We start from the raw sequence: 13,272 nt of genomic DNA on the forward strand, positions 1-13,272 counted from the left end.
TTGCATGAGATTTTGCGCGCCTTCTCTTGAATGATAGGACCTCTTATGGGTATGGTTACGCTTCGAGACTGATGAAGCCAGTTGACCAAAATGTTCTCCAAGTCCTCATGTTTACCACAATTCACTTTCCTGCACTTACATCCTCTCGACTTCGCAGCTGCAGTGATTGAGTCGCGATTTTTTATTATCGTCCTTAATGTCGATAATGAGATTCCTAATGAATCAGACAAGTTATTTCTGATTAAGAGTACTGTTTTCATTATACTTTCATAAGATTACCAATTTTTCTGACACAGCACTTATCGTTTAACACTCATTGTAATCACACTCACAGACACTTCAACACACTAAGGACAACAAACTGACCAGCAAAAATTTCCAGAATTTTATTACAGCCGAGTGAGAAATGTTGTTTGAGAGAGGAAGCTAGCAAGAGGGTGGGGTGTTGTAACTGTATGTAGGCTTTAAGCACGCAGGTAATGAGTCGAATAAGAGAGCGTAACAAGAGGATAGGGTATAGTACAGTATGAAGGTTTAAGTGCGCAGGTAGGTAAAATGTCGAAAACCAGTACTTTTCAGGTTACTGACACCAGTGAGTTTGATAGCCAAAATATTTCATTGCTATTACAGTACATTGCTGAAAATTACATCGAAAATATCCTACAAAAGTAGCGTATTATGCGGGACTTGAGCGCAACAAACAGTGTATTTTATAAAAGCATTATATATGAAATATGCAGGGACCGGACAAAAAACGCATATTACATGGGATAGTATAATAAGCGGGCACGTCTTTCGAGGTTTCACTGTACACATAAAGAGAAACAACTTACTAAAAGTAATATTTTGAGGATTCAGTTTTGTTAAGAACTTTTAAACATATTTTTCTCATAAGTAACATTTTTTACTTCATGCGTTTTACTTGTAAACTGACGATAAGTACTTCATTCAAATGTTTCTTTTTTCTGTTTGAACAGGTTTCATTGCTGCCGACATCAAAGGCACTGGCTCATGGACACAGATGCTTCTTATCACAGATTATCATGAGAATGGTTCGTTACATGATTATCTTCAGACTCACGTACTGGATCCCTCATCTCTTCTTAGTCTTGCACTCTCTGCTGCTAGTGGTGTGGCTCATCTCCATACAGAGATTTTTGGTACCAGAGGAAAGCCAGCTATTTCACATCGCGATATTAAGAGCAAAAACATTCTTGTGAAAAGAAATGGACAGTGTGCCATTGCAGATTTCGGTCTTGCAGTCAGATACATCAGGTGAGTATTATATTTAAAGTGTAATTTTATATACACAGTGCAATGCAAGACTGGTGCAGGGAAAAAAATGAATGCATGAATGAATAATCTGAGCATTGTTTATTCAAAGTAGCTTTCTCCTGCACCCACACATTGGACACAATCATGAAGAAAGTGGAAGGAATAGCACAAGTTCATGTCTGGAACATACCTGCCTTTTTTTCCGAATCCACATTCCCAAATATCCAGTTTCCCGAAAAATCTTTCTCCTGAAAGCCTGTTTCTCGAATCTATGTTCCTGAATGCAAGTTCGTGAAGCTGCATATCTGAATTTTACTTCATATTCACTTTCCCGAAAATGTCTAAAAATTTCCGAAAAGGGCAATGAATTCGTTGACAATTGAATTTTTCTAAATTCAACATGACAGACCTATTATTATTATTATTATTATTATTATTATTATTATTATTATTATTATTATTATTATTATTATTGTTATTATTATTATTATTATTATTATTATTATTATTATTATTATTATTATTATTATTATTATTATATCAGCGTACAGACTGTAAAATTTTTCCTTTGTCAGAAGAGAGCCAATTGTTGATCCATAGGTTTGTAAAATGAGACTTTACTGAAGCAAAAGCACTGGATAGAGATATCACTTGAAGAGGTCTTGGTAGCAAATATGTTGCCTATACTTTCAGCCATAAACCACAAAAGAAGTAAATTAAAATTATCAGTAACAGTTGCAGAAGACACAGCCCTGCAGTATATATTAACTACGCCCCAACTTTGGCTATATTCTATCTTATTTCAAGGAGTACAGTTCGATGACTCCTTTGAACACCCACTTACAGATTTATGACTTCCTACACAAACACCTCTGACAATTCCATCCTGTCCCCTTGTCTCAACATTGCATAGTTGCCATAATCCTGGTGACCTTCGAAATGAGACAGTGAGATTGACGGGATTCTTGGAATTCGGAAAAGATGCGGCAACTCTGCCTTCACGTGGATTTGAGAGGAACCTGTCAATTCTTCTGAACGAGGGTTGTGATTGGTTACTAACAAGAGAAGACAAGATTTCCGTCACAGTAAGGAAGACATTTATGTATGACAACCAATTAGTAGGGGGCAGTAGAAGGTCTGTCGGCAAAGTCCTTTCTATGAAACTGCACTCCATGAAAAAAAATAGAGTATACTAGCCACAGGCATCTTTAATGAACACCGATCAAAATACTCCTCATTTCTCATGAAAAACAACAACTGAATAGACTACAGTGGACTTTATGTTGTCAGCAAACAGCTGGATACATTAAGAAGATTGATTGATAATATCAGCGTGACATGGAAAGAAACTCCTGTTCGGTGGTTATGTTTATTTATGTAGGAATTGTGCAGGAGATAAAAATTCACTGTGATTTTAATCTAATAACTAATAAGGTATGTTGCAAACGTCTGGACGCCCTCATAATGTGAAGTGTTGAAAAAACCTGCTGAATCTCGTCACATATATGCATCTAATGTAGAGGGAGCCCAGACTGAGCTTGTGACACCATAATATTAAAACATATGCTTCTGGCACTAGCATTTGTGCCTATTACTCCCTATATTTGAGTATTTCGATGTTACATACATCTCTGCAATACGAGCTTGTGACAAGCAGGCTGCTCTCCCACAGTATGAGGTTCTATTGTGGAATCAATATGATGTTACTATAGACAACGAACATTGTACAAACAATTTGTTGGAAGGTCATCACAATCGCCTGCAATTAGAGTTCGGAAAACACCATCCAAGCTTTTGCATCGCATTGACTCAACTTCAAAAACAAGAGAGCGACATGAGAGGGTTTAAATAGTGATAGTAATAATTGATTTGCCTTCCCCCTCTTCAACACTCTTCTCAAAACTCGAGAATACCGGGATATTACTCGCCAGATGGAATCTGGTGCATCAGATGATCAGGATATGCGCAGTGGAAGACTTAAAAAAAAATAGATAGTGTGAATTTATGATAACAAATATAATTAACAAATAATAAATAACAAGTACATAATTAATTTGATGAGGCGAACACAGAAAGTATGAGGTTAAATGGAAATGAAAGATGATATAATAAATTAATCTGAAATACAACCATAAATAAAATCCAGAACCTTCAACACTTTCAATCATATGTCTCAATACATTTCCAAATTCATAATTCAGTCTAATCGGGAAATTCACAAAACAACAGGTTGATGACCTATAAAACATCTCCCCGCTGGAACATTGTCACAACATCTCAAACAGCATATAAACTTTAACCCCAATGTCCATCGGTTTCCACAACCCTTATTAAATGCCCAATTAGATTTCAATGATTCCCACAAAGAGACAAGGAACATGCTCCAGATATTAACTCGTTGCATCAAACGGAAAATAACCCACAATAAAACAGTTACACACCAGATCAATACACAAATAATTAATTAAAGCTTAATTCTTAAATACGATATATAAATACTATAAGTCTCTGTACTATTACAGTACCCATAATGCAGAGAGAGAAAAGAGTATATATGTATACCAATGACACCTTAGAATTCGCGTAGCCACATAAATATACTAGGATCGCAGTACACCCGGATAGTAAATAGAATAATCTGGAATGGCAATGCTCAATTTGAAAATGAAAAGTAGAACAAGCAGCAAGGTATACGATTTGGTCCAACCCTTTTCCACAATATAATAATAACCATGTATCACAATTCCGCCCGGAGCTATCTTGGAAAATTTTGAAGACAACATAAGTAGACAATAACTCGGTATCTCAATACTCATGCAAATCAATTCCTCAAACTACTTCAGTTCCTGTAACATAATATGTAGCACGCGACATAACCCACCAAACTAAAATGCTGCAGTATCTGATACATAAACCAAGATATTACCACTCACGGATATTCTCATTAACAATTTAACAAATGTATCGTGGTGAAATACAACAAATACCGAACCAGCTCGTACTGCAAAATTAATTACGCCATAATACATTGAATACAACCTTAAACATGTCGACTGCATCCATAACCGAAGTTAATTGTAGAACATAATATCCCGAAGTCAATGTAAACTTGCTAATTACAGCTAACCAGCCGACATATGGTTCCGAGTGAACTTAACAGATCGAATGTATCTCGAAACAACCTTCCACGTCGAGAGTGAACTCCAGAGTGAAGTGCTCTGCTACTGAACATAAACAAGAAAACTCGGTTCTCTCCCCGGCATTTGTTTGAAACTGCTAGCCGGCTAATAGGAATATTGGTAAGAAAATTAGAGGAAAAGGTGGCACTATCGACGATATAATAATGAAATGAACTCTGTCGGCAAGATGATCTAGTAGATGATTGACTGATGTGTCGAGCTCGCTCAGACACTCAGACTATGTGTGCAGAACTAGAAATGGGTAAACTTGAGCGGGCACAGCCGAAGAGAAGTTAGTTACATCTTCAAAGACGAATTAGACTTAGTTTTCTAATTAACCGTGCATTTAATCACAAGATGTAATACAGATTTATTCATATACGTGTACCCTATCATCCCTTTCAATCTGCAAGGTTATTTCATTTCCACTCTGTATACTGTACAATAGTGAAAGATGCTACTTATTGTTTTGTTTGTCGATTCAGGAACATAAAATATTAAGGTGCATTTCATTTTAGATATTACTTACAGCATCTTTCACTGTATTTATAGCACCTCATCCACACCCCCAACTGTAAATCCTGATGCCCGCCACTGGTGCTATTGTAAAAGTTCCAGAGCTTTAAGGACATGTGTTTTTTAAAAACTTGATCTGGATGTGCATGTGTACAGCACACATACACCAAATCATTACATACATATTGAACATTTGTAAGTAATCTTACTGATATGCTTAATTTATTTCAGTGAAAGCAATGAAATAGACATTGCCCCTAACACACGAGTTGGAACACGGCGGTATATGGCACCTGAAGTTCTAGATGAAACATTAAACACTTCTGCATTTGAGTCATTCAAGATGGCAGATATGTACTCCTTGGGCCTGGTGTTCTGGGAAATGGGTCGTCGGTGTGTAACAGGAGATAAATTAAGTGCTGCTGATGACTATCAGCTTCCTTACTTCGACTGTGTTCCCAGTGATCCTTCATTTGAAGACATGCATGAAGTAGTATGCATTAAAAGGATTCGTCCACACATTCCTCCAAGATGGGAATCCGAGGAGGTAAGAAATACATTTTTTAAATGTGTTACAGTTTTGCTCTTTCTAACTTGTGTCCACATATTCCACTAATCAGACTTCAGATGCATACAAACAATTGTTCTTCTTGAGATGTACTGCCTGATAATATATATATATATATATATATATACATACATACATACATATCAGCCAGAACCTCAATCAGAGGTGAGAATGATATTATGCAATTTTTATGTGAATATACTGTGTATTGTGTGTAGCAAGCGGTAGCAGGGTGAGACATTGGTGACATCTGTACCCCTCGCTTTGGTATGAACTTTCTACCTATGGTGATCATCATCATCATCGTCATCATCATCATCATCATCATCATCCTGTCAAGTACTAGTCCCAAAAGAACTGTTACGGCCTGAAAAAGCGATTTTCTTGCCATCTTTTCATAGATCGACCAAATGATGTTTCCCATTTGGACAATACTTCATTATTGCCTAGGGATTCTGGATGAAACCATTCTTGAGACGTGTTCCTTCCAGTTTAACTGATATCTGGAGATATAGTCCAGTATTGATGACACATTAAGTTCTTGAAGGATATCTTCATTTTTCTTTCAATCCCATTTAGTGTAGCCAGCTGTTCGGCGCATGAATCTCATCTCGCAAGCTGTTAGTCTGCTTTCATCTTTTGTCCTTATAGTCCACGCTTCACTCCCATAACATAAGACTGGTCGAGCTATTATTTGATAAAGACGAGTACGAGTTGATTTTTGTACTAATGAAGGTTTTAAAACTCTATTGATGATGCCTAGGGAGCGGATTTTTATGTGCTAAAAAATTGGAATATATATTTTTTTATGTGCTAAAAAGTACGAAAATATTTGCTAAAAATAAAAAAAAATATTTCTTTTAAATATGACAAAAATATCTTACTTAGCTTGGAAAAAAAAAATGTTACTAGGTACTCACCCACCACACTTGAGTGCTAGTAATTGGCCGAGAATTGCAGTGAACAACAAAGGTCATCTCCAAATTCTCCATCACAATTGCATGCCGATTATCTCTGAACAACGACTTATACTGTGAAAACGATCTTTCCACATCAAAGGACGTCGGACGTGCATATTTAAAGAGAGGAATGTCACAAACACAAACACCATCAATTTCACCTGCAGGCACACCCTCCAATACTTGAGCAACTCTACACATTTTTTTATATCCACTATTTCTCCCAAACACATTCTGGAATTTGTCCCTTAGTAATTGTGCTTCTGAACCTGGTAGCGAGTCTAGTTTAATTTTCACGGCATGCACCTCCTTGTTTCAGACAACAGGTTTTTGGATGTTTCGAGTTTTTTGTGGTGTCTCACAAAAAGCTTAGATTTGCTAATAGGAAAGCCAAATAATTTTTTAAACAACCATCTTTCAGTATATCTTGAAGGATATCGATTGACGAAGCCCGATAACTGGGAATCACAACAAGATGTATTGCCTCACTTGATGGACATTAGCGAGAGGCGAGAGATTTGTTTAAATTTAATAATGTTCATACCCGAGCTCTTATCTGTTGTGTTTCACAAACAAAGCGTGAAATGAAATCATCTTCAGAAACAATAAACGTTCCTAATTATGTGTTGCAAGATCTCTCCTCCTTGTCCATGTTAATTTATTCTCTAATAATAACACTGGTATGCTGCCTAGCAGTTCTCAAAACTTTGAGGCGATACTATTACAAAATTGTATCACGGATACACCACACAGCAGTTGGAAACATGAAGCAACCAAGAATTCTTAAAAAGTTAATGTACTTCTGAATGACATAATTGCTTTAGTTTTAAAATGTTTAAAAGTTCTTGTAAAAAATTATTTAAGTAAAAAAAACTCCAAGATTTATGTGTTTATAATAGATTTCCTGAAAATATGTATTTACATAAATTTTTTGTGAAGTTATGTGTTTTATGTGAAATAAAATTCGGGTTTTAAACTTGAAACTTCATGTTCGGAATTTTTTACTTTGTTAATTGTGTTTTATCACATGCAAAAATAATATTTAATTACATAGGAATCCTCTCCTTAATGATGCCCAATGATTTGTTGAATTTTACAATTTTCTTTGATAAATCCAAATTTTCAACAAAAGAAAGTTAATATCCTAAATAATTAAACTCATTAACTCATCCAAAATTGTGCTATTCAAACAAATTTTGCTTGGCATTGGTTATTTACCACAAAAGGCCATTATTTTTGTTTTGTTAATGGATATTTCCATTGAATATTTTTGAGCTATTAAATTTAAATTATGTACTGAGCATTGCAAATCATCTTCAGATGTTACCTATGGTGATAATTACCAAAATATGAGAATTTTACACAGAGTCATACCACAACTTGCGCACATAACACTAGTCTCTTTTCAAAGTCCATGATATGAACAAACTTTACACTTTCTCATTGCTGCTTCTCTTAGCACTGGGGGCAACATGTATAATTTTATGAACATTCAGATGATCCTGTAGCTGATTATGGGGATCTCTTACAGGAAGTCTTTTGGAATCAGTGGTGATGTCAACATTGTGGACATACAGTAGATGTGATTGACTGCTTACCATTGTGATAATCTATTTCTGTTGCATGCTGCATGTGTATAACTATCTTTTCATCATATCTTAATAGTAACACATCAAATCCATTGTTACATTCTTTCTCTTGTCTCTTAAGACTATGGATGTGTGAAATTTCTAACTTCTACATTTTTACTCAAAACGAGAATGCGGATGCTTTAGCAAAGAAGGGCAGCACTGCTACTTACAGACCTGTTACTAAATCTACGTATTACTCTGTGAAGAGATTTATTAAATCTACATACTTAGACTTCAACAAACAAAATTTGATAACTCAATCCCAAGGGAAAAAATGGAACTCTGCATCAAAATCCACAGTTAATTCCCGATTTACCACGAAAATCGTCTGTAGCTGCATTTAGATTGGCAACAGGCCATGATTTTTCGGCCAAACACCTGCATAGAATTGGAATATATCAGTCCCCTAACTGCCCATTGTGCAACTCAAACCAAGAAATGGATTCAGAACACCTCGCAATCTGTGCTTCAGTGGCTGGCCATGATAATATCTTTGAAAAATATTGGAGTGCAAGAGGTCAAATGACTTTGTCAAACGCCTGGCATTAGAAAACAACAACAACATTTTTACTCAAATTAATCTGAAACTTTTATCATATTTTTCTTACATTATGGACATGCAATACAAATATTTTCACTTTGATATTCCATTAGTTTACTTATAATTAATGTTTGTTGTTTTTAATACTAAATTATAATTGTCCCAATTTTCAAAGTGTACATAATTTAAATATTTAATTTATTCGTGATAGATGTATGTAAAATATGACACATGCTTTTCATAATTTTCCGATTACTTTTTGAGAAAAAAATATTTACCCTTTTAGTTGTTAATTTTTCAATTTTGTAAAACTTGTCACATCCTCAACATATGATGATTTCAGTACTTTCTGTAGCAGAAGAAAACACATGTGTCAGTTTACTTCACATGCTTTTGTGAATTTATGTGCAAAATTTCACTAGGATTAGAGAAGAACTGCATTCATTAGAAGATTTTGAATGTTACAAAATGCTGAAAATTGTAAAATCGAGAAAACGAGTATCAAAGTACAACATGCATATGATAATATAGTATCGATATCCTTCCTTCTTATGCAGGTCTACCATACACATTTCTCTCCTGCATAACAACGTGGCGAAATATGAACTGAATGAAAAGTAAAATTAGTTACAATGAAGAACAAATTCTGTCAGAATGACAGCTGAGTGTCAGTTTAAATGACTGCAGGTCCACGCATACACTGATTCCATTAAATTCGTCCTGAGGTGCTTTAAATTGTCATAGAGCCAAAATAAGCACAGATTTCGAAAATTGAAAGATTATTTTATTTTTTAGAGTTAAAAACAAAATTTTTATTTTTTATGGCTTTTTCGTTATTTTCACCAATCCATAGCCTTAACAGTTCTCATATTTTATATTTTTCTTTTGAGAGTGAAATAACTGTTCAAAAATTTTGTTACAGGTTTTACGGACACTGACGAAAGTAATGCAAGAGTGCTGGCATCCGAACCCAGCTGTAAGATTAACGGCCCTAAGAGTGAAGAAGACATTGTGCAAATTAGATACTGATAGTACAATAAAAATTGTTTAATTCCAGTGACAATAGGGAATGTGCAAGAAAGATTTTTCACAGACTGATAAAAGACGTCAGCAAGTGGAAAAAAGAAAATACTCATAAGAATAAAACTGAGATTTCTTACTTTACCACGAAAATCGTCGTGCGTTAACAGTGACTGAAGCTGTGAATAATAAACTTCGAGACTTACCTGATGTGTGCAGGAACAGACTTGGTAGCTATGTGCTGTGAAACTGAGAAGTGTGTGATCAGCATTTTGCATAATAGCGTACAATAATTATGCAGGGAGTTTTTGTATATACATTTAAAGTGGAAAAGTGAAAAAAAAGAAAAAAAAAACAAGAAAACCTCATGGTGGCCTTGGTAACATTTACTGTGCAACATTGGAATTTGACTGTGAATCTCTCTGTTCTGTGGAAGGAGCAAAGATTCTCGTTGTTTTAGATTATACATTGTACATAAGACTAAAAATAATAGGTACCTAAGTTAAATTGATGTCTTGATCTTTCTTATTTTATTCCCATTAATACCTTTGCATGAATTATATAACGTTGTTCCTGCAATAACTCCTATGTGCAAAATATAAAATTGTTCAGTGGGAAGAAAAACACATTAAATTCATTCTGTAGTAGTGGTACATAGGAAATTGTGAATTCTTACATTTTCGGAAGATAGAAACATAATTACATATAGGAGATTTTATTATTTGCTATATCACTATTTAAGTTATTTAATAGAGCAAAAATCTGAAAATCGATAAATATGTCACATAGGAGTTATTGTAGGAACAACGACAATAATAGTTCTACCTAAAAAAAAAGAGCGCACATGTTGTCACATGCTGTATGGTGACTAAAAAGGGGGGAGGGGAGTTCCTCTAGACTATTTTCTAAAGAAGAATTTTTTTGTTCTGGAAGGTTTGTCTTTATATTTTCATGTTTTAATTTACAGTAACTTCAATAAAAATATTCGAAATCATTTAATTATACCAGTTATTGTTACTATAGCTCCAGTTAATAGTCATGATCTTTGACTATGCCTGATTAAGCACCAAAAAAATAGAATGTTCTAATATCTTTATGAGGTTATTTCCAAGAAGTCGTCGCTGAACGATTCACATCGTTTATAGTTCACTTCTATTGTTACACAACAAGATGGATGCACTGAACGATTCACATCATTTATAGTTCACTTCTGTGAACGATTCCATTGTCTATTGTTACACAACATTTTCAAGATGGATGCTAATGCTAATGTTGCGCTATAAACCAATTTTCGGCAATCTAATGTAAAAGACTGCCTACAAATATTTGGAAAGTTTCAGAGAAAATACACAAATTCAATCTTCTAACACAATTTTTTTGTTTTTAAATTAAGTAATTTGCTGGGAGGCATCGTCAGATATATAGGCCACTCTTACACTAAACCTGGAGTAATTTAACCTTATTAATCAAATAAATGATTCTACTTACTGTTTTTTATATGCTCACTTGTATGTAATTTCTATTTTATACATATTTCATTGTTATTTTCCATCCAAAGATCATTAAGAACGATGAATATTACTTAATATGTCTATCTTTCTTCAAATAGTGTTTATATGCCATGTTAATTTTCATTTGTTTTCATAAGTTAACAATGATGCACATTGGAAGCAACATATAAGAAATTATTTTCCTACACAATCCACGCTATATTCACGTTCTTTTGGAATTATTAATCGAAGATTGTTTGCTTATTGTTTATTACACGCACATTTGTATGTAATTTCTATTCCATACGTTTTTTTTCTATCCCCCGATCATTAAGAATGGTGAATATTGTTCATGCTTGTTTCCTGTGTTTCTTAAAATAATGTTATGTGGCATGTTAGTTTTTATTTGTCGTTATTTACGTAAAAATGATGCGCCAAAAAATAAAAAATAATAATAATTCCGTACTCACTCCACATCCTATGTATTCACGTTTGTTTTTCAGTGATTTATTAAAGAATGTACCGGTATTTAAAAGACTAATAATTTAGAAACATGTTACATAAATCATCCTTGTGCCAAAATAGAATACTCCCTGGACCAAATTGTCGTATTTTGCAGTGGTCGTCAGTACTCGCTGAAATGGGTAATAATATAATATAATTGTGTTGCACGTAGCAAGCGGGGTATCGGTGCTTTATGATGATCCGACGTGTAGCACATGATGTAAAAAGCGGGGTATCGGGGCTGCAAGCCGCGATGATGATCCGACGTGTAGCACATGATGTAAAAAGCGGGCTATCGGGGCTGCAAGCCCCGATGATGATCCGACGTGTAGCACATGATGCAAAAAGCGGGGTATCGGGGCTGCAAGCCCCGATGATGATCCGACGTGTAGCACATGATGAAAAAAAGCGGGGTGTCGGGCACTGAAAAGTGCCTTTTCGAAAGCATGGTGATGCGCATTTGACAAACGCAGTGTATGTACTTGCTAATAATCCCTTTTTATTTATCGTTATTTACGTAAAAATGATGCGTCAAAAAATAATAATTTCGTACTCACTCCACTTCCTATATTCACATTTGTTTTTCAGTGATTTATTAAAGAATGTACCGGTATTTAAAAGACTAATAATTTAGAAACATTTTACATAAATCATCCTTGTGCCAAAAGACGATGCTTCCTGGACCAAATTATCGTATTTTGCAGTGGTAGTCAGTACTCGCTGAAATGGGTAATAATATAATATAATTATGTTGTACGTAGCAAGATCGATTATTCAATTGATAGGATATTTTATGAGGTTGTCATGACTGAGATATCTATTGTCAATTGCTTTTATTTGTCAGAAGGCCTTGACTGACGGGTATATAAGGACCGGCGCTCTTAGGGGTGGAGGTCGGGGTTTGGGATGGCTCACAAGTAACAAGGGAGAGAGACACCTAGTATTTTAAAGATTTATATCGTTCACTAGATGAGTTGATTCAACTAACCTGGAAATAATGTGAATCGTTCAGCGACGACTTCTTGTAAATAACCCTTTATGATTATTAAAAAATATATTTTTTGGTACATTTGTGATTTGAAATTAGTAAGTAGATATTGAAGATATTCAGATATATATTATTAACTATTTTTGTATTGAAATACGTAATAACCTTTAATATATGTATTTTGTTTGGCAGGGAAAACTTTAAAATTATGACATCCAGAGATTTTAAAATAAATATGGAAACTCATTAAGTGAAATCAACTAATATGGTAAAACTTTCAATGTGAAAGTAGCAAGGAGAATGACAATATGATTGGCCACATTTGGGATCATTTAACCCATTTTGTTTCTTGCTTTCTAGCAGAGAGAGCTCAGATTTTTGGTTTGTTGCATCTCTTCGTAGAGTTTGGTACATTTGAGATGTTCTTTTCCCATAGATGATTCTGGCGAATTGCGTCATAGATTCTTATGCTATAAAGGTGTGCTGCAAGGCAGTCATGTCCTGTATTCAGTTGGAAGTTTGCGACAGCTTCTTTTCTGAATTTCTTGCTACTTGTTTTCCAGTGTTTACTGATTTCTGCCAATTTCTTACTGTGTGATTT

The 13,272-nt window shown here is 34.6% G+C and overlaps 1 protein-coding gene across 1 annotated transcript in view; it reads left to right on the forward strand.

Annotated features, from left to right (window-relative positions):
- The window catches only part of LOC138716339 (bone morphogenetic protein receptor type-1B-like), a 68,493-nt gene extending 58,293 nt beyond the window's left edge, over nucleotides 1-10,200 (forward strand). The window contains exons 6-8 of the mRNA XM_069849311.1: nucleotides 978-1,275; nucleotides 5,202-5,517; nucleotides 9,592-10,200. Coding sequence (XP_069705412.1) covers nucleotides 978-1,275; nucleotides 5,202-5,517; nucleotides 9,592-9,720 — 743 coding nt within the window. The 3' untranslated portion in view covers nucleotides 9,721-10,200. The remainder of the gene's footprint in view (nucleotides 1-977; nucleotides 1,276-5,201; nucleotides 5,518-9,591) is intronic.
- Nucleotides 10,201-13,272: the final 3,072 nt, after the last annotated feature.

This window comes from Periplaneta americana, chromosome 16 (genome assembly GCF_040183065.1).
Source record: "Periplaneta americana isolate PAMFEO1 chromosome 16, P.americana_PAMFEO1_priV1, whole genome shotgun sequence".
NCBI classification, from domain to species: Eukaryota; Metazoa; Arthropoda; class Insecta; order Blattodea; family Blattidae; genus Periplaneta; species Periplaneta americana.